Source organism: Pseudorca crassidens, chromosome 5 (genome assembly GCF_039906515.1).
Source record: "Pseudorca crassidens isolate mPseCra1 chromosome 5, mPseCra1.hap1, whole genome shotgun sequence".
In the NCBI taxonomy this organism is placed as follows: domain Eukaryota; kingdom Metazoa; phylum Chordata; class Mammalia; order Artiodactyla; family Delphinidae; genus Pseudorca; species Pseudorca crassidens.
The window spans coordinates 23,621,481-23,642,106 of NC_090300.1; the positions used below are offsets into that span (position 1 = coordinate 23,621,481).

The 20,626-nt window shown below is 37.8% G+C and overlaps 1 protein-coding gene across 3 annotated transcripts in view; it reads right to left on the reverse strand.

Moving 5' to 3' along the window:
* Positions 1–2,354: 2,354 nt before the first annotated feature.
* The window catches only part of AGTR1 (angiotensin II receptor type 1), a 44,885-nt gene continuing 26,613 nt past the window's right edge, over positions 2,355–20,626 (reverse strand). Inside the window, exons 3-5 of one of the 3 annotated variants that reach the window (XM_067737554.1) lie at positions 18,445–18,590; positions 10,445–10,688; positions 2,355–4,348 (exon numbers count right to left, since the gene is read on the reverse strand). In XM_067737554.1, the coding sequence (XP_067593655.1) occupies positions 3,223–4,302 (1,080 nt within the window). In that variant the 5' untranslated portion in view covers positions 4,303–4,348; positions 10,445–10,688; positions 18,445–18,590 and the 3' untranslated portion in view covers positions 2,355–3,222. The remainder of the gene's footprint in view (positions 4,349–10,444; positions 10,689–18,444; positions 18,591–20,626) is intronic. The other 2 variants (XM_067737553.1, XM_067737555.1) reach the window with 2 other exon arrangements.

A 20,626-nucleotide genomic window follows, 5' to 3' on the forward strand; every position in this document is an offset into this window, starting at 1 on the left:
GGAAATCACCCTTCATACCAGTATTCAAAATTCCCTGGGACTCCTTTTCTTCACTCACCTCACCTCACTTTTGTGACCTGTCTGAATCTACTTTCCCACCTTTGGTCCTCCAGGTTGGCATGTATTGTTGGAAAAAAATTGGCCTGGTATACAGAGTTATAAAACTGAGAACCTGTGGCGTCAGACCTTTGTGAGCCTTTCCGTGGATTGGCAGCCAAGCTATTTCTCACTTGGTTTGCTTTCATACTCTCCACAGCAGCTGGTTGAAAAGTTTACTGTGCATTTTAAGCTGTATGTTACATAACTCTAGTCCTCCAGCACAGAATGGGTAAGCAATACAAAATTTATTGAATCCATGAATTAATGAATTATTGACTGAAAAGATGAATCTTTCATGGGGGAAACAAGGATTGGAATATCAAAAAAATATATATATATATATATATATATATATATATATATATATATAGACCTTGAGTTCTGTTGGGCACCTAGATCCTCATGGTAAATATTCCTTTCTGATTAATTTTAAAAATATTCCAAAAAATAAGGAATCCACCTAACCTCTAAATATGTTCATGAAGAATAACATAACAGAATAACAGAATAACAAATAAATCATGGTATACCATCCTAACATTTTGGTAAGTAGAGTCTCAACTTCAGTATTAAGTTGGTCTCACTGATAAAGCAAGATTAATCATGAAGTTATCAGTATCTATTTCACAAAATGGGATGGGGAAATATCACAGTATAATTTGATGAAATTCAAATGAAAACGAGGCTTGGAGCTCGTTATTCATACCAGTTAACAAATACATGAGATAGAGGGTATCTAAGTACAATTGTCTACCAGAAATCTTATCAGCTATAACTTATTGTTTCAGCAAGTTTGAAGTACTTGTAATCACTTGGCTTAAGATGATTACTGAATAAAAAAACGAATTGTTACACAGCTGACTCGGAGGGATTTCAAATAGGGTAAGTTTACACTATAATTTGAGACAAGCTAGAATTTATTTTTTGGAGGTGATTGTGAAAATAGTAAAGGACCTTTGGAGTTAGTGGCTGGCATTTTATGTCAGTGGAATTCAAAATAATATAAAAGGAAAACGAGGCACATGTAACCACATTTATTCACAAAATAACTCTATCCTTGGAAATGTGAACGATAGTAGGCTGCTTTGTGGAGATTCTGTCCAGCATTCTGTCTGACATCATTCTTTGAGTGGACCAAGGCCTCTCTGAATGCTCCCCCTCCCTCACGCCTCCCATCAGCTCCTTTATACATCACCCCAATCCTTGGCCACTGTTTATGGAGTCAGATGAGTACCTCTGCCTGCCCTGTGCGGAGCAAAGCAGCAGAGGCATCTAGGATGCTCCGAGGGGAGCAGGAACGCAACAGCACTTTCTTCAGTGCAGTTGCATCCTTGCTCCTGCATGTGGCCCCTGAATTCGTACAGTAAATTTTCCTTTTTTGCTTAAATCTAGTATATAGTCCATGCTGCTGAGGCTGTGGTGAGATGTCATACATAGTTGGTAGTATTGTAAATTGTTACGTTTTCTGGAAAATATTTGGCAATACGTATTAAGAATATTAAAAACATTCATATCTGTATATGCACTTGTACCACTTCTAGGAGTCTATCATGAGGGATTTATCAGATTCATGCACTTGAATATTCATGTACAATGCAATTTATGATACTGAGAAATCAGAAAAAAGCTAAATGTTCCAATTTGAATATTAGCTAACTGTATCATGATGTGTCTGTATTTTGTAATGTTATACAATTATTAAAATGTTTAGAAAAACATTTAATGGAGTAGCAAACTACTGTGCTGTGACATTAAGTGAAAAATGTGTATACAAAATACTACGTACTTTATGACTCCAGTATCATGATTTATACATGTACATGTGTATAATTAGTAAGACAAAAGTAGAACATTGCACCTAAATGTTAAAAATGGTAATTTTTGAGCAGGAGAACTAAATATGACATTTTTTTAACTGCTTTCCTGTATTTCTTACAATAATCATGTATGTGAATAGAAAAATCCTATTATTAAAAAATTCTGTGTAAAATAATACATTATTTTAGTGTTAAAAGGAATGAGTTTTTTCTTTGTTGCATGAAAAACTTTGGAAAATTCAACATGGTGTATTTACTCCGTGTTGTGCAGTGGAATAAAGTGTGTTCTTTATCTTTTCATGGCAGGATATAAAATCTAAAACCAACAGTGTTAACCTATCAGTTGTATCAAAATTTAAATAGAAATATGTTTGTACTTATTCACAGTTGTTTTAAAAATAAATCAGCATCTATTTTAAGTAATGAAGATTAAATACATTACAGTAACATTATTTTAATGTGAATATAACTTTGCCAGATTTTAATAAAATAACAACAGTTTAGAGATACACATATATAGGTAGAATATATACTTTTTAAAATAGTAAGGCATATTTTATGATATATAATCTTTTTACCACAAAATACATATGCTTCTCAGATACGAAATAAAACTAATATGACTAGGAAGACACTACTACCTGGGACCAGAATAACACCTTTACAAGTAGTTTAATTTTTATACATGACTTTAGTAACATCATTATACAAATAAGCCATTTAGCAGGCGTGTTTTGGCAGTGTGAATCTATAAGACACTGGTTGAATTTCACATAAACTTCTGCAACCTGACAACTACTGCTTAGCAAGTCTTTGTATAAAGTGTGCAGTAGCAGGTACAAGTGGGCCCCAGTTGCTAATAGGTAAATAGGCACAAAAGCTTTGCTGCCCTTTGGAAGTTGGGCAGAGCAATCTTGAGCTCTGATCTCCTGTTGCTCCTCTCAAGTTTTAACATATTCTAAGTACCTTTATGTGGAAATCAAAAATAACGGAGCAAGAGCAGACTGGGGAGATGGCATTTCTACCAGTAAAATTTTCCAAATCAACACACTCATCCAGTTTCCGACATCATTCTTTGAGTGGACATCGTCTATCTGATGCAAAATGTGGCTTTGCTTTTTTTAGTTGCAAAGGGAGAGGGAAGCTTTTGTTCAGCTTTTGTTTAGAAAAGTCAGTTCAGTACACATAATCGACTTTCTTAATTCTGAGAAGTAGCTCATGCTCATTTGGTAGTGAAGTGTTGTAGAGGAATGTTTCTCTTGCTCCATCTTCAACAAGATGACTTCACAGACAGGTTTCAAGTGTGTCACTCAACCTCAATACACGGGACAGGCTTCTTGGTAGATGAGCTTCCATTTTCTGAGGGGCGGTAGGAAAGTGTGCTCATTTTTGTGGACAGGGTTGAGTGGGATTTGGCCTTTGGGGGAATGTATTTCAGAAGCTGGAGAAAATGTTTTTTAAATTTTTTCCCCAGAAAGCCATAAAAGAGAGGATTCAGGCAATTGTTAAAATAAGCTAAGCAAATAGTGATGGGCATGGCGGTGTCGACAATATCTGAAATTTTACAGTCATGTATGATGCCCAACTGAATCAATACATCCAGAAAAGTGAATATTTGGTGGGGAACCCAGGAAAAGAAAAAGAAAAGCACAATTGCCATAATTATCTTGAAAATATCATCTTTTCTTGGTTTGTTCTTCTGAATTTCATAAGCCTTCTTTAGGGTCTTCCAAATAAGAGTATAACTTGTGAGAATGATCAGAAAAGGAAACAAGAAACCCAGTATATTCTTGGTTAGGCCCAGTCCTACGGGGAGGGTTGAATTTTGGGATTCGTAATGGAAAGCACAAACCGTGATATTGATATTCTCGATGAAAAATACATTGCGGTGGATTATAGTTGGCAAACTGGCCAAGCCAGCCAGCAGCCAAATAATGATGCAGGTGACTTTGGCCACGAGCATTGTGCGCCGAAGGCGGGACTTCATTGGGTGCACGATAGCCAGGTAGCGATCAATGCTTAGACATGTGAGTAGAAACACACTGGCATAGAGGTTGAAGCTGACGCTGGCTGAAGCGATCTTACATAGGTAATTGCCAAAGGGCCAGTGGTATTCCATAGCAGTGTAGACAGCCCATAGTGGCAAAGTCAGTAAAAAGCATAAGTCAGCCAGTGCTAAATTCAAAAGAAAAACACTGGCCACAGTCTTCAGTTTCATGTAAAAGTAAATGACAATCACCACCAAGCTGTTTCCAAATATTCCCACCACAAAGATAATACTATATAAAGTGGGGATCATGACAAATATGTAATTGTGCCGTCCAGCTTTGGGACAGTCCTCTTGGATTCTTTTAATACCATATTCGGTGGAAGAGTTGAGGATCATTTTGATCTCCTGGGTTAGCTGGTCTCAGACAGTATGCCAAATGCACCTAGAAAAAATACAAATGAAAAGGTAAAAAATTTTTAACTTCCAGTTGTAAATGAATAGGTTTATTTCTCAATCATTAATACAGTAACTCAACTTTAGTTTTTAGGAAAAAAAATAGATCATATTTTCTGGAGAAAAGCTGTGAACTGATAAAACCTAAGATTGCACATTTAAATTAAGTTTTGGAACATATTGCTTTTCTAGGAAATGATAAAGATCCTTCAGACAAGTAGACGTGGGGTTCTATGTGAATACTTATCTAGGTCCTTTGCCTTTTTTCTAGGAGTAAATCCTAGCTTCCAAATTGATTAGAAAAACATAATCTAAATTTCAGAAAATACTACTGAATTAAATTAGTTATTCAGAAAGACTTGAGTTTTTCCTGAGGCTAATTAATTTGTCTTTAACCTCAGAAATGTGACACATCCATATCTTATTCTTTGAACCATTTCTTTCATATCACAATCTTAGGTAAAAAAATTATTAGCATCCTCCCTTAAGTGGTCTGAATAGCTGCCTCTACGTTCTGAGGAATTGATTTAAGAGGGGATAAAAGGGAGGGCTCAAGGCTTTGGGGAACAGCATTCTTTCTGTGGTTTTCCAGGTCACTACAGGCAGTTACCACTTATTCTTTAACTTCCACCCCAGTCTAGCAAAAGGGCCTGAATCTCGTAACTTTTGTGCCCACAGTCCATTTCTGGAATTAACTCTGCGGTTAACCGTTTGTCTAACAAGGATGTCAAATAAATAGATTAGGTCAGGATTATCAATAAAACATGTGTTTTGGGGGGGCTCAAGATAGCAGCAGCTTTTTAGGATTTTAGGAAGAATCAGACGCTCAGGAATGAGCTCCATAGAGACTTTTGCAAATATTTGCTCCAATATTTTACATAATCAACAATCAAGCCATTCATTTATGTGATTTAGAAAAGCATCAGTTTCTGCCCTAGACAAGAGTCTAACAAAAAACCCTTGGAAGGGAAGCTGAAGATGCTGTGAGGATAACATGGCAGGGTGTGGCACAGGCAGGCTCCGAGGTGAAGGCCAGCCCTAGGCACAGGCGAGGCTGGCCAGGCAGGGTAGTGGTGTTGGGTAAAGACCCTATTGCTCCACCAGGAGTGGGTCCCTAGATGAGCATGGGCGTGCTTTCCACTTGTAGCAGATGATCCTGGGTAAGGAGAGGAGCAGGAATAAGACATGAATAGTCTGCCCAGGATAGCTGCACTTGGCATCCAGGAGAGCTGGATGAACTCGCGCACTTAAGGTGGTGTCCATCTTGGTGCAAAGTGGTGCTATGAAAAGGATGAGTCTCAAGTAGCCAGATTTTAAGAGGTAACACTGGGAAAGAGAGGTTCTTAAGTGGCCTCTTTGCCTCCCCCAAGGAGGCAGTTATTCTCCCTACCCAAGCTTTTGGCTCTATGCCCTCGTCTTGTACTCAAGACTATATAATCTAAATCCCTTTATTCTCTTTTCATTCATGGGGGCATCAGCATCCACCAACAGGCAGATGTCACATCATCTGTGGAGCCTTCCTGACTTGTGTGGGCAACTGGCTGTTCCATTTCTTGTGCTGCTTTGGCACTCTCGATGTAGGTTTTGACCTATATATTCCAATGGTATGTTGACATATCTGTCTTCTCCACTGGTTTGTCAGTGGCTTGAGGGTAAGGCCTGTTCGAAGCATCTTGTTCATTAGTATAGGCCCTGACACCTTCCTGGAAGCAGATGATAAATGTCTGGTAAATAAGAGAGCAAGTGGACAAATTGAATGAGTGAATATTATATAACTTAAAGCTACAAGTAGAGAGTATTGAGACTAATTTCTAGGGGCTAATGAAATCAATTTACATTCTGCTCCCAAAGAATCTGACAGAAAATACTCAGTGTCAACCTGGGCTTCACCTTGGATAACAAGCCAAAACCCAAACCCAAATCTAATCCCGAACCAAACCAAACCATACTGACAAAAAAATAAAAAACCTTGGCACTTTTAGAAATCTGTAGTTTACAAAACAGAAGAAGATAAAAATAAGGAATTACTTAGTAGAAACTAGGGCTAGGCGCTCAGGAAGGTTTGACCTACTTCTTCCTTACCCAGAAGGATTTCTCTACACTTTCCTGATTTTTTCAGTTTTTAAAAAAGTCGTAATTACTGAAATCATGCCAATTTAAAAGTATAAATTCATTTAGGTAAACAAATACTCTATTAAAAATTAAATGCTTCTTAAAAAGCCTATGAGCTAGCAGTCATTTATACCTTAAAGTGGATTAATTTACTTATTTGCTCTCCTTCTAACATCTAGTTGTGATAAGTTGGATTTTGCCTAGGAAAAAATTGGAAATGTCAAGGTTAAAGAATCTCAAAGATTAAAAGTAGCCTGGGTTGAACTGAAAATAGGGCAGAGTTAAATATTTGTTTCAGTTTGGGCATAAGGGCACTAAATGTTAGGAAGGAATAAACCGGATTCATTAGGATTCCTTGGATGCCCTGAGCTTGGGTGCACAAGAGTAGGGAGGAAACTCTCTTTCCTCTCTTGACCTCACTTTGAGGGCACACAACTCTTGCTGGTCCCATTTTTTGTCTAGAGGGGGTAGAACTTTATTGACTAGGCTGGAACTATAACCATCATTTATAAAAGAATTTCAGTGGAAAAATTTGCATTTGAAGGGACCAATTTATAAACATGGTTTTGGACTCCAGTTCCTTCACATTCTGAGGTCAGCCTTTTCTTAAGTTTCCATCGATCCATATTGACTCATATTTAAAATGTAAAAGGTTGCTCTGAACACCTAGGGAAACATCCCTGGAAGTTTGAATGAGGTATATATTATTTTAATGAGTATATTATTTGAGAAACTCTGGGCATAGCGTTGAATATACTAACTGGAAGGACATTTTATATAAATGTTTCTATAAGTAATGACCAAAACTTTCTATCTAGTAAGGCGTCGGGGAGAGGAATTTCAGGGAATGAAAATAGCAGGAGCAAGTACAAGAAAGCAGAAATGCAAATAGTGTGTTCAGCAGGCAGTCATCCATTCGTTCCATATTCACTAAACACCTACTATGTGCTGGGGTCAGGGATGCAAAGTGAATAAAGTCACAGTCCTTCTCCTGCTTTGGATGATTTGAGTCTAGCTGGGGGAACAGGAGCCTTAAAGCCAAAATTATCTCCACTGTGTTGAATACTATACCATACCAGAGGCATGTGGAATGTTCTGTATTTTTCACTGACCCAGCTTGATGGTGGGAATGTCCAGGAGTTATCAGGCACATTTCCCAGAGATGGCACTTGGACTTTGGAGGATGTATGGGAAACAGAGTGGTTACAAGTTAAAGGCAACCACCTGGCCAGCTAAGGTGGAATAGAGATTTCGTTATTGCTTGAACTTTTCCCTCCTTATAAATGTCTGAAGCTTCATCTATGGGAAACTGCTCTTGTAAATTTACAGATATTGTACAACCTTCCAGGCAGGGGTGTGGGGTCTGAATGTGTACTGGATGGGAGGGTGACACAGGCCATGCTGGTAGGTAAGAAATATTGTTCTCTCAGTCTGCACTGTTGCCACTCATAGGCTTCCCTAGAGAAACCTGGTTCTTGAGAAAGAGAGAAAATGGAACGCTTATGATTGGAGTCACCTTAGATTGATGATAAACAAGTGGTAAAGAGTAGGGTGTTTTTCTCTTTGAAGCTTGAAAGTATGCTATTTTGGTGAGCAGCTGAAGGAGAGAGAGATGTGATCTCCTAGGACACCAAACTTTTGAGTCCCAGAAAGCAGCTACTTTTCTGTTTCATCCTGCTTCTTCTTCCAGTAGGGTTATAAGCAGGTAGGATACTGATTAGAAACACAGGAGGATCCACCTCTCTCTATTTCTGGGTCTCACTGTAGCTTTTACTCAGGCTCTGTGGTTTACATGAATTCCACAACATCATTTCCTCTTGAGGTAAACAAGATGGAATTTGGAGTCAAAATGCTTGTAATGGAATCTTCCTTTACCACGTACAAATGTGTGTGGCTCTGGATAAGTCACCCAATTTTTCTCTGAACATAAGCCTCAGTTTCCTCATCTGTAAGAAATGGGAGCAATGATTCTTACTGCACTTAATTATTGTAGTAATTAAATGCAATAACTTGAAAGTACTGGGCCTATCTTTCAAATAGTAAGTGTTTAATAAATGTGTTTTATTTGAATCTTTACTATTATTTTTTTGAATGCAAGGCAAGTGCTGACTCAGCCATGAATCAAAAAAGCATGAGAGATTTAAAAAAAAGGTTTATCATTGGTAAGCTTTTGCCATTAAAAGGCTAAAAATACCAAGCTGTTTTTCTTTCAAAGTATGAGTAAAAAATAATCTTAAGCAGATGAATAAATATGCCATGAGTCAGGTGGGAACTTTCAGTCTGCTACAAACACAAGGTTGGTTCACGGTGGCCACACCACATTTATCTACTGCTTGCTTTAGTAGGAGTTACCTTTCATTCCGTGACAGCTTCCCTGGTTCTTAAAAACGAACCTAAGAAAGAAGATTTTCTTTTTTTCTTTCTTTTTTAATTCTAAGAATATTTCCCCAAGACTTTTGATTAGAATATTAATACCTCCTTAAGCTTTTAGGCAAGCCAAAACCAATCTAATTAAATTGTTCATTACAAGCTCCTTTTTTAATGATTTTGCAATCTGAAGAAAAAAAAATACCCCGAAGTTTCCTATGATAATAAAGAGAGAACTAAACAATCAAATAATTATATTTTAGGATAATCTATCAAAGTATCTTTCTTTTTTTAAAAAATTCTCTTTAATTTTATTATCTCCTTTTATTTATTTTTAAAAATATTTATTTATTTGGTTGCACTGGGTCTTAGTTGCAGCAGGCGGGCTCCTTAGTTGTGCTCTGGGGCTCCTTAGTTGTGGCATGTGAACTCTCAGTTGCGGCATGCACGTGGGATCTAGTTCCCTGCCCAGGGATCGAACCCAGGCCCCCTGCATTGGGAGCATGGAGTCTTAACCACTGCGCCCCAAAATACCTTTCTTAAATATCAAAAGAGTAGGCCAGTGTTTGTTATTTGCCTGTAGTGCTGGACAGCTCAATACACCATCCTGTTCAAAAGGCATTCTCTTTATTGCTCCTATCTTATAATTCAGACATTAGAAAGCAACTGTTTCTGCTCCTGTGTGTTCTTCCCCTAGTAATGAATGAGGCATTCTACAGGGAACAACTGTTAGTATCCATTTGTGAATTCACTGAATCATAGAAGTTGGCATTCAAATTTTTAGGGTTTCTACTTGTTTCTTTTTCAAATCCACGTGTTCTTATTTCTTAACCTTCTGTTCTTATTTTATGGGGTCTATTTCTACCCTTATCTCCTTAACCGTTCTGAACATCTGTGTGTGAAAAGCCCCTATCCAATTGCTTTACTATTTGTAGTTCTTCAGGTATAAATTCTATTTGTTTCATCTATAGACGCTGTTACTTGGCATTTGCCTTCATTTTAGGTTTCATAATCTTTGCGAGTTAATCTCTAGTAGGAATTAACTTCTTTAGTAGGCCTGAGTGGATGGCAGTGGTGGTAAAATTTCTGCTTGGGCATACAACACTCACTTGATCTGGAAAAGTTTTAATGCCAATTCTCAGCCTAGTTTCCAACCCCTTACTTTGCAGATACTGCAGATTAGGCCCTCTACCCATTCTCAAATTTTTGCCCGTCTACAGAAGTTATTTTAGCCTTTGGTCACAATGGGAAGTAATTTTCCAGTCCTGGCTTTAACCAGGAAACCCAGTGTCCGTGGCCTTCAGTACATGAGCTTAATGGCCTTTACTTCCATTCTGGTAAAGTCATTAGAACTCTATCTCAGCTGTGTATCTGGTGTTGGTTCTTCTCTGGCCCCTGTGGTCTCAATTCTTATATGGAGCTGTAATGGGATATTTTATGTATTTAGAGAAAAAAGGTAATATCCATGATTGCTTAATCCATTATCTTCATCTTGACTGGAAGTTGCCCTACACATTATTTGGTGATAATGGTTAAGTTTCTTGGATCCAATAAGCTTTGAAGTATAGTCTTGTCCCTCTTCTTGCGCTCCCTGCCCCATCCTGACCTTTGATGAAGCATCCAGGCCTTTCTGGGTGACACTTTCCTCCAGGCCCGTAATGCTGGCAGCCATGACGAAGGGAGCATGGCAAAGAGCCTGCATCATAAGGCAGGTGACCAGAATTACTCTCAAGTCAGATCCACAGGAGAATGCAGTGCTTTTGGTCAGCAATTCCCGCCTAACTTCTCTACGTTAAGTACTTTTCTTGGAGATGATTTTGTTTGCCTCTGCAATTCCCAGATTAATCTTTCTCTTAACACAAAAGATATTTTATTAAAATTATTAATGCCATACTAATTACATACTTAAGATTCAATCTCTTCAAACTTAATGAATGCAAGTGTGGTATGTCTACGTGGTAAGTAGTGGTGTCTGGCCCTCTTCCTAAGTCAATGTCATCCACTGTGGCCTGCCCTCACAAGAAATGAAAACAGCGCAAGCTACTTTTTTATTTCTGCTCATACCATATGTAACCAACTGTAGTGACGGTGGTTAAATATTCTGTCATCCTCAACCAGTCCTCCCCTTTGCTTTGTCCAAAACAGCCCAAGAACCTAAAGAACTCAGCTTTAAGAAAGGAAATTCAGAAATTCCTTCCAAGTCAGGGTATAAATTTCAAGGAAAGTAAAATATTAATCCTAAATTTTTGCTTCTTGGAAATTATTCAGTACTTTAATATCTAATAATATAACACTAAACTACAATTAAATTTCTCTCCACTCGAGAAGCTCCAATTTATCATAGATTATAGTTTAAACAAGTCAGTTGTGATGAATATCCCAAGCTCGCCAAACAACTCTCTTCATTCCTATGCTATTTCCTCCCACTCATGGCTATCCTAAACTCTTGGCTATTTCTGTAGTATGATTTTTTTTTTAATTTCAGAAAGGAAAGATAGGGATGAAAGATATGTGATTAAGTCTAATCAGGTGCTTAATAATCTTCCTTTGACACACTGGTTAGTAGAAAATAGTCTTTTTATGTTAAATATAGAAGGCAATGGAAGGTTTTTCAGGGAGTTTAGAAAGAGTAGTGTTCCAGAGACTAGGAGAAAAGGAAAATAACATCTAACTTGGAAGAAAGCTTGTACATACATGAACCCCTGTCCTTTACTACTTCCAACTTCCTCAAATTTATGGACTCATAGAATCTCCCTGAGGGAATCATAACCACATTTCGAAAGATCAGTATCTTGCCCATCAAGGTGGAAGAAACCTCATTTTTTTTTTTTTTTTTTTGCGGTACGCGGGCCTCTCACTGTGTGGCCTCTCCCGTTGCGGAGCACAGGCTCCAGACGCGCAGGCTCAGCGGCCATGGCTCACGGGCCCAGCCGCTCTGCGGCATGTGGGATCTTCCCGGACTGGGGCACGAACCCGTGTCCCCTGCATCGGCAGGCGGACTCTCAACCACTGCGCCACCAGGGAAGCCCCCTCATTTTTAATATATGGCTTTCGGAGACTGTTTACAAGCTTTTCTTTTTCTAAAGATGAAAAACGCAGCTCCTAGGTGGGCATCTCAGTCAACAACAGCTGCTTTATCCAACTTGTGAACAAAAGCCCAGATTTCATCTGTGAAGCCACTCCACATTTGCCTCTTTGAGACTTTAAATCGGGAGCAGACACTGCTTATTTCTTTTCAAATTCCACTTTAAGGGGTATGAGGAAAGTTATTGGGAAGGAAAGGATGCACTAATTAATTTATACCCTTAAGAAATGATGATAATAGTATAGAATGTGTATGTATTATGAGTTTTATGTTAGAGGTTATGGCATATAACCATATATGGCATATGACATGGCAATTCATTTCAGATTAAAGTTTTTACTGTTATGCAAATCAGATAACCATAAATTTTAAATGAAGCTAGAAGAATTAAATATTCAGTATATTGTACATGTTTCCCCAAATTGCCAAGTGTCCTAATTGAAGCAGAAATATTCTTTGGATGATAGTCTACAAATTGGTCCTGCACAATGTGTAAGGAGACTTGGGTTCTAATTTTGGCTTTCCCACTCACTAGCAAGGTGACCTTGAACCAGTCACTTAGCTTCTCTAGGTTTCTGTATCGTCGGGGAGCTGGTACATGCTTCAGAAAATCTCCTGAAACACTGAAATTTCATAATCTCTCTTCTGAATAGGTATACATCTTTTGTATACAATCTACAAAAGATATATATTAGGTAGATATACAAAAGGTATACAATAATGGCTCGACAAGTAGAAATTACCCAATAAATCATTAAATCAGCCAGCTATTTGTTTGTCTATTGATATAGATATTATTAGTATCACAATGAGTTAATAACATTCTGTAATTAAATATAAAAACTTTTTTATTTAAAATGAAATGAAAAGAATTTTACCTTTTACTGAAGATGAATAAAGAAACTCTACTTAAGCTCATTATGTTATAGTGACAGTGCGTTCCCCCCCACCCCATTTTTTAGATTAACTATTAACCCAAAGAAATGTTTCCCCAGCAGAGCATTTGGATAGCTGATTGTGACTCCAGGTTGATGAGGTCAAGATTATAGGTTTGGACGCCATCTAGACTAGCTGTTTTCACTCCATTTATGGTCAAAGACTATGAGCCTCTCAGACATCCCTTGTGTTATTCACTGGCAATTCCAGGTGAAAGGGTAAAGACAGATTGATTCATGGCTGCAAGTCAAAATTAAAAGTATGCCCTGCAGTTAGGGAGTCAAGATTATATCATCCTATGAAAAAGGTGGCACAATATGTTATTGTTAAAATAACTTATTCAAAATGAACCTATTCTCAGATTCTCTGTGGGGAAAATACAACTTTTTAAAGTTTAGCATATACTCAGAGTGGTTCAGTTGCCCAGATAAAACATAGAGGTGAGGGCAGAGGAACCTCACAGTAATATACTATTTAGAATAATACTTCAAAGTATTATATTGTCAGTGTTTTGATGAGCTAAATGGACTTTTGTGCCAAGAAAATGAATTCTGTAAGGGTTATGTCCATTTGATTTTTATCACAGTTACATTTTTTTTCAAATACAGTTTTGTATACTACTTTTAATTTTGCTTTTTACATTAAAATGTCATAAAAATGGAGAGATATTAGAATGGTTTGACAGAGAAAGCACTGGAATAGAGTCCTGTCCAATGACTTGTTTTGTCACTAAAATCATACATAGGTAACCTAATCTCTTACTTTGTTATCCCTTAAATATTACAAAGTATTTGGAATGGGAATACCAATACCTATTCTCACCTCTATTTCATAGATTGTTAAAGTTAAAAAGTGAGGTCTTTGGAAGGTATGGAGACACTCTGAAAATATAAGCTTTCTATAATGCAAGGATAAATGAAATGAACTTCATGAAAGAAAACTCAGAACTTCAAAAGATTAATGGAATTTTTTCATTCAGAAATTCAGCAGAAATATTTTTGATTATTGTAATCTAATGCTTTTACTTCAAGAATTATAACAAGGTACTTGATTAATGCTGAAAGGTAAAATGATAAGATATTGTATAGCTTCTACATTTACATTGTAGCAGCAAATGTTTGTGTACAACGTGGGACCCTCAGGCTAAATCTGATTGACAGATATATTTTCTTTGGCCCCCAAAGTGCTTATAGCTTTTGGGATTTGAATACTCTGTGGTTCACTAATCCCCACCATTCTCTCTTTTCTGATTCTTTAGGTCAGTGCTGTTCAAAAGAAATACAATGTGAGCCACATATGTAATTAAACATTTTCTAGTAGCCACATTAAAAAATAAAAAGGAACAGGTGACATTAATTTTGGTAATATATTTTATTTAACCCAATATACCCAAAATATTGTCATTTCAACATGTAATCAATATAACAATTATTGAGATATTTTACTTTTTTTTTTTGTACCAAGTCTTCAAAAGCCAGAGTATAGTTTGTTTCCAGCACATCTTAGTTGAAACTAGCCACACTTCAAGTGCTCAGTCACCACTTGGGGCAGGCCACTGAACTGGACAGCACAGCACATGTGCTTCCCTCATGTAAGTCACCTACCTAGCCCTTCTAGCAATGGTCCTGAAAACGTGGTCCCTGGAACAGCGGCGTCACCATCACCTGGGAATCCCTTGGGAATGCAAATCTTAGGCCTCACCGCAGACCTACTGAATTAGAAACCCTGTGGGTGAGGTCCCACAAAATTTTAATGAGCCCTCCAGGTGATTCTGATGCATGCTAACATTTAAAAACCACTGCCCTACTGGCATCTTCATTTGTAACCCTTGCTTTTGTGCTCTGTGCCTGTCATGACTCATAGGCAAAACCAAATACAACAAACGACAAAAGTGCCATCAGATGAAATGTTTTCATTTGGCCCCTTTGAGGCATTAATACCTGAAGAAATAGGACAAATTCCTAAATGCAGCTTGAGAATTACACATTGAACTCTGTATTTCAGGATTGGAGTAGCTAAGGGGAGCTGAACAGGAGTCATCTAGTCAAATAACCCTTGCACCTACTCCTAGATGTCTGGAATTTCTTTAACTGGGGTGGGGTGGATGATACCCACATCTATACCCCCATTAGAACCAAGATCTACCTGCAGGAGAAGACATGCTGACTCAGGTGAGAGCCAGAGTTAAGGCCGTGGAAGAGCGTGGTGCTGGGAACCAAAGACCTGAATCAAGTACACGATTTACCTCTTACGAGCTATGAAGTTTTTAGCTTTTCACCAAACCTACGACTCATCTTATTCATCTGGAAAATAACGATAATGAAGTTCATGATAATGATGAAGTGAAAAATTATCTGTCCAGTCTGGCTCACAATACCATTGTGAACATCAAATGAGATCATGTATGTGGAGATGCTATGAGATCCTGTAGCTTTAAGACTTTTGTTAGTGTTATTAAAATCCACTGTGGTATAAATGACCAATTTTTCCCTTGCAAGCAAATATGGATAAGAAGGATTGGAAAACTGCATGTGATTCTGGAAGGAGAAGAAGCTAAAGGACCAGAAAGGGGTGGAAAGGCTCAGAGAGGGGCTTGAAGGCACTGCTAGTGAGCTTCTTGACCAGTTTTTCCAGCTCTAATCATGTTCTTGAATACCTATATAATTTTAAAATATAAATTACAGTGATACTACACCACTGATTTTAATAAAAAAAAGTTTAGACCATTCTATCTCCCATTATTTACCTCTCCATTCATTTCTATGTGGGGCTACTTGTGTTCTCTAATTAATCACCCTGTGATAAGAGGCACGGATGCTGGGCCAATAAAAGGTAAACAACACTTTGCCAACTGAAAAATACGATGAGATACCGGTGACTGCTGCTTCCTGTGAAAACTTCATTAGCAATAAATGAGTTACCAGATGTCACCTATCAGATTTGAAATTAAAATATATTCCCAGTATTTGTGTGCAGTCTGAGGAGGACAAAAAAATGAACTGTTTCCAAGAGAGCTGCATAAGATAATGCACCTCTTTGCCTTCGATTGTTTGTTTCTCCTCTAAACGTAGAATAAATGCATCCCTTGGTTTGTACAGGGGAAATATAGCTTTTTTGCATACAAGGTTATGCAGTGAAGTGGCACATTACTCATACAGCAGCAGCCCTTTAAGGACAAGGTGAATGTTTTCAAACATTCTGTACCACACCAAGACCACCATCTCCTCTTGTTTTTAACTTTGCCATAGCAATTTCTGTCTTTTGTCACCTTCACTTTCAGCAAGCAATTTCTGCTTTTATTACCAACAATAAAACTGTTCAACTCAGCAACTGTCAGCGTTGACTCCATTTTTTCCCCCGTTAGTGCTTCCTTTTTATCATGAGATATGAAACCTCTCCTCTTGTTCTTCTGGCTGGCTAAGCCGACTGCGTTCTGGTCCTCAAAGTCACAAGCCTCTGATCGGAAAGCAACTGTGGTTAAGGAGGAAATCCCACAGTAGGATATCGGACAGCACACTTTCACTTGAGCCAGCAGAAATTTCAAATGATAAGCCAGTGTGGTAGAAATATCTAACACTCTCTAGTTTTTATAAACAAGTTTTTTGGCAGAAGAAGGCCCATGTTCCTTTGCAATTTCAAAATCTCCACGGTTTTTTGGTTCCAACTAAAGACCACAACTGTTCAAAACTGTTTATTTCTTTTCCTCCCTAGTTTATTTTTGTTCTTATCTCCTGTGAGATAGGTGAAACATAAATCAAATTAAGAGGGTGAACTTAATCACCCTCACTCCCAAGAAATATTTACACAGAATTTCTTTACGCAAAGAAATTCCCCAAAGCACTTAAAAGCTTATTTCTGGGTCATTTACTACTCATCAGATGCTGGGGATGCAGGATCTACTGCCCTTTGACCTTCGCATAAAGGAAGCCAGAACATCTTTGAAATAATTAGCTATGTCAATGGGGAAAATGTCAATTTAAACTTTTTTGCTGCATAACTTCAGCACAAAGTTACACACAAGTGTTCAAATAAACTTATTGTTTTATACTCTTCTGTGCTTCAGCTGGTATCTGATTCACATGGGGGACTTATAATAATAGTGGCTTAATATTAACAATAGGAACATTTATGATTAATTGAATGCTTACTATATGCCAAGTATTATGCTAATTGCTTTCATCTCTGTAAGAGCCCTGTTATGAACTGAATTGTGTCCCCCCAACCCCAAATTCATACATTGAAGCCTAAATCCTCAATGTGACTATATTTGGAGATAGGGCCTTTAAAGAGGTAATTAAGGTTAAATGAGGTCACAGGGTTGGGGCCCTAATCCAGTAGGATTGGTGTCCTTATTAAAGGAAGACACACCAGGAATGTGCTTGCACAGAGGAAAAAAACATGTGAAGACAGTGAGAAGGTGGCTGTCTTCGAGTGAAAAAGAAAGGTCTCACCAGACACTAACCCTGCTGGCAACTTGATCTTGAACTTCTAGCCTCCAGAACTGGGAGAAAATAAATTTCTATTGTTATTTTGTTATGGCAGTCCTAGCAAACTAATACAAGACCTATCAGGGAAGGCACCATTATTCCCACTCTTCAGATGAGGAAACTGAGGCTTAGAGAGCAGGTCCTTACATTTCTGACATTCTAAAGTTTCGAGGTTCAGTTCTTTTTTTTTTTTTTGTAAGGTCATCTCTATATACTCTGGTTAAGTGCTTCTCTATCAGGTAATTTTGCCCTCCAGGGACATTTTGCAATGTCTGGAGACATTTTTGGTTCCGATAACAGGGGGAAAGGGAGGAGGGAGTGTTACTAGCATCTAGTGGGTAGAGACCAAAGATACTGCTAATCATCTTACAAGGCACAGGATAGACCCCTGCAGCAAAGAATTATCTAGTCTAAGATGTCAGTGGTACTGATGTTGAGAAATCTTTCTGGTCTGGACTTTGTTTTTTCCCCTTTCAATTCTTGATGACCTGTAGTTCTTATCTTTCGTGGAATAAGTTAACTATACAGTCTTTTTTATTGGTGGTATTATATTCATATCTTCCCAGGGAAACTATAGATCCCTCAAAAGATAAAATTCTGTCAGGTAGCCTTTAAATGTTCAAGGTCATGCTGAATACTTAGTAGGGGCTCTAAAATTGTCAGTTGACTAAATATCTGTTGTGTCAGATCATTCTAGAAATTATCCTCTCTAAGTATTTTCCAGAATTCTAGGATTCTGTACAAGAACAATGGAAGAGAGAATTTGAGCTTAAATTCATTATAAGGGCTTCTAAGGATTTGATGGCTCTTATAGTAACTCCAAGGTTGCCTCTGGAGGAAGGCAGCCACCAGGTCCGGAAGTCAAACCCTGCCCTCTGGTGGCGTCACTGCCATAGGCAACTGCTGTGTCAATCTGAGTCATTAGTGTCTAAACTGACTGTACAATATTTGAATGTAAATTCATCTTTGCATTCACATTAGGCTTTTTTTCTCTACACATTGAATGTAGCCTGTCATCAAGGCTCTAATGAGAATTAAACCAAGTAGAGAAAAGTAAGAGAGGGATAAGCATACCTAGTTAGAGAGAGATAAACATACCTAGTTACAAATGATAATCTCTCCCAGTTGTCAACCAAAGAGTTTCAGTTACTTAGTTTGAGTCTCTGCTACTTGTCTCTTCTGCCCAACTGCTTTACTGATCCATAAGGGCAATGAGTAGTTGTTTTTGTAGCCGAAGAACATTTCTGAAAAAAAAAAAAAGGGTTTCTAAAGGACCAATATTAATAGAGTTCTATGACCAAAATTTTAATTGTTTATTGGTTCCTGTGGTATTTTTCCCTACAAATTTCTTACTGACTAGTTCTAGAAGAAAAGCACCATTGTGTTTGAAATACCAGCTAAATCTGAGGAAATTATACTTCCCCGAAACCATTGAGGACTCTGTTCTCTCACTAGGAAAACACTGCTGTACTTCTTATCACAGAATGCAGCCTTTTCTGTATACTGATGCCAAATGGGTAACATTTTAGTGGGACATTTGAAGTTGTGATATGCAACTCCATGGGAGACAAACAAGGTCATTCAGAAGGTCTTTTCATTGAGAACATCAGAGCTTTCAGAAGACTCAGGCAGCCTTTCCTGGATAATTGGGATAAAACTGAAATAAAGAAAAAGCCCATAAGGTTCAAAAATAAGCAATCAGATGGAAGCACTCAGAATTAGGAAGTTAAAAGATATGGTAAATGCTGATGCTGAATCTTAATATATAAAACCAATAGTGGTAAGTAAAAAAGCAACATAATTTAAGAAGCTGAAGAGTAGAAATCTGTTGATTGCAGGGTTTAACAGAGGGAAAAAAAAGACTGAGAACAAACAGTAGTCTGGAGCTGGGGGGTGGAGGACTTGGTGGCTTTTTCTTTGCCATTCTAGAAATTGAGACCTTAGGCAAATCATTAAACCTTCATTGGACCTTGCTCTGACCAATGGGAATGAGATGATAAAGCCTCGACCTCGCCCTTGTAAGAATGTTGTAAGATTCTATGTTTAAAATAATTTCCTCAAAAGATAATTTATTGTACTCATTCAGTGTGAACAGACTATATACCATAAAACAAGTTTAATATATGGCTGAAGTGGAAAGTTAATCTATATATCAAGAGGTATATATTCAGTACTTAGCATTTTAAAAGGGAACATTAATTTAATTAACGTTAGCAGAGTCTGGTGGCTGGCAGGCATCATGGGAAACAAACCGTAAGCTTTGCAGTCACAAAGGTAAGATCCTGGCTCAACCTCTGACTAATCTTGTAACTGGCTAATTTACTCATCCTCATTGAGCCTTAGTGTCCTCATCTTTTAAAACAGGATAAAAACTTGCTGTTAACATGAGGGTTAAATACAATATGGGGGAAAAAAGATTGCCATATATTAAACACTCAATAAATATCTATTTTTACTATCATTTTATATATTCTCAATATATATTCATATGTCCCCACCAAATACTAAGTGAATTACCCCATAAATTTATATATATGTATAAGTTGTCACATTATTACACATGGCTAAGAAACAGATTGGCATGATGTTAGAGCTCTGTCAATACAATACAGTATGGTGATACAATTTGTTGTTAATCCCATAAAGCAATGTAAAGGATCCAGGAAGGATCCATTTTTAAAAGAAGTGAAAGTATGAACACCTGAAGTGTAGATGATTTTAAGAGTACTTTAAGCTGGAGGGGGGAAAATACCATACTATAGACCTTTGGTTGATGAAGCTTACTTATACTAATTAAATGGCAAAAATTTCCTTCAAAGCGTAGGATTGAGAGAAAAAAATATCTTTGCCAAGAGCCCCCCTAGTATTCATATGTCTCTTCCTTGAATTATCTGACTTAACATGTGGTAATTGTTGTTTTTTAATATGACTTCATGAGATTCACTTTCTAATAATTATAAAACACTGTATTATTTCTGGTAATAACATTTTTTTTTTTTTGCTGTATGCGGGCCTCTCACTGTTGTGGCCTCTCCCGTTGTGGAGCACAGGCTCCGGACGCGCAGGCTCAGCGGCCATGGCTCACGGGTCCAGCCGCTCCGCGGCATGTGGGATCTTCCCGGACCGGGGCACGAACCCGTGTCCCCTGCATCGGCAGGTGGACTCCCAACCACTGTGCCACCAGGGAAGCCCCTGGTAATAACATTTTTGATATTACTTTATTACTATATAAAATAATGGAAAAACAAGTTAGGCTAAATATTTTTGTACTCAGAATAGA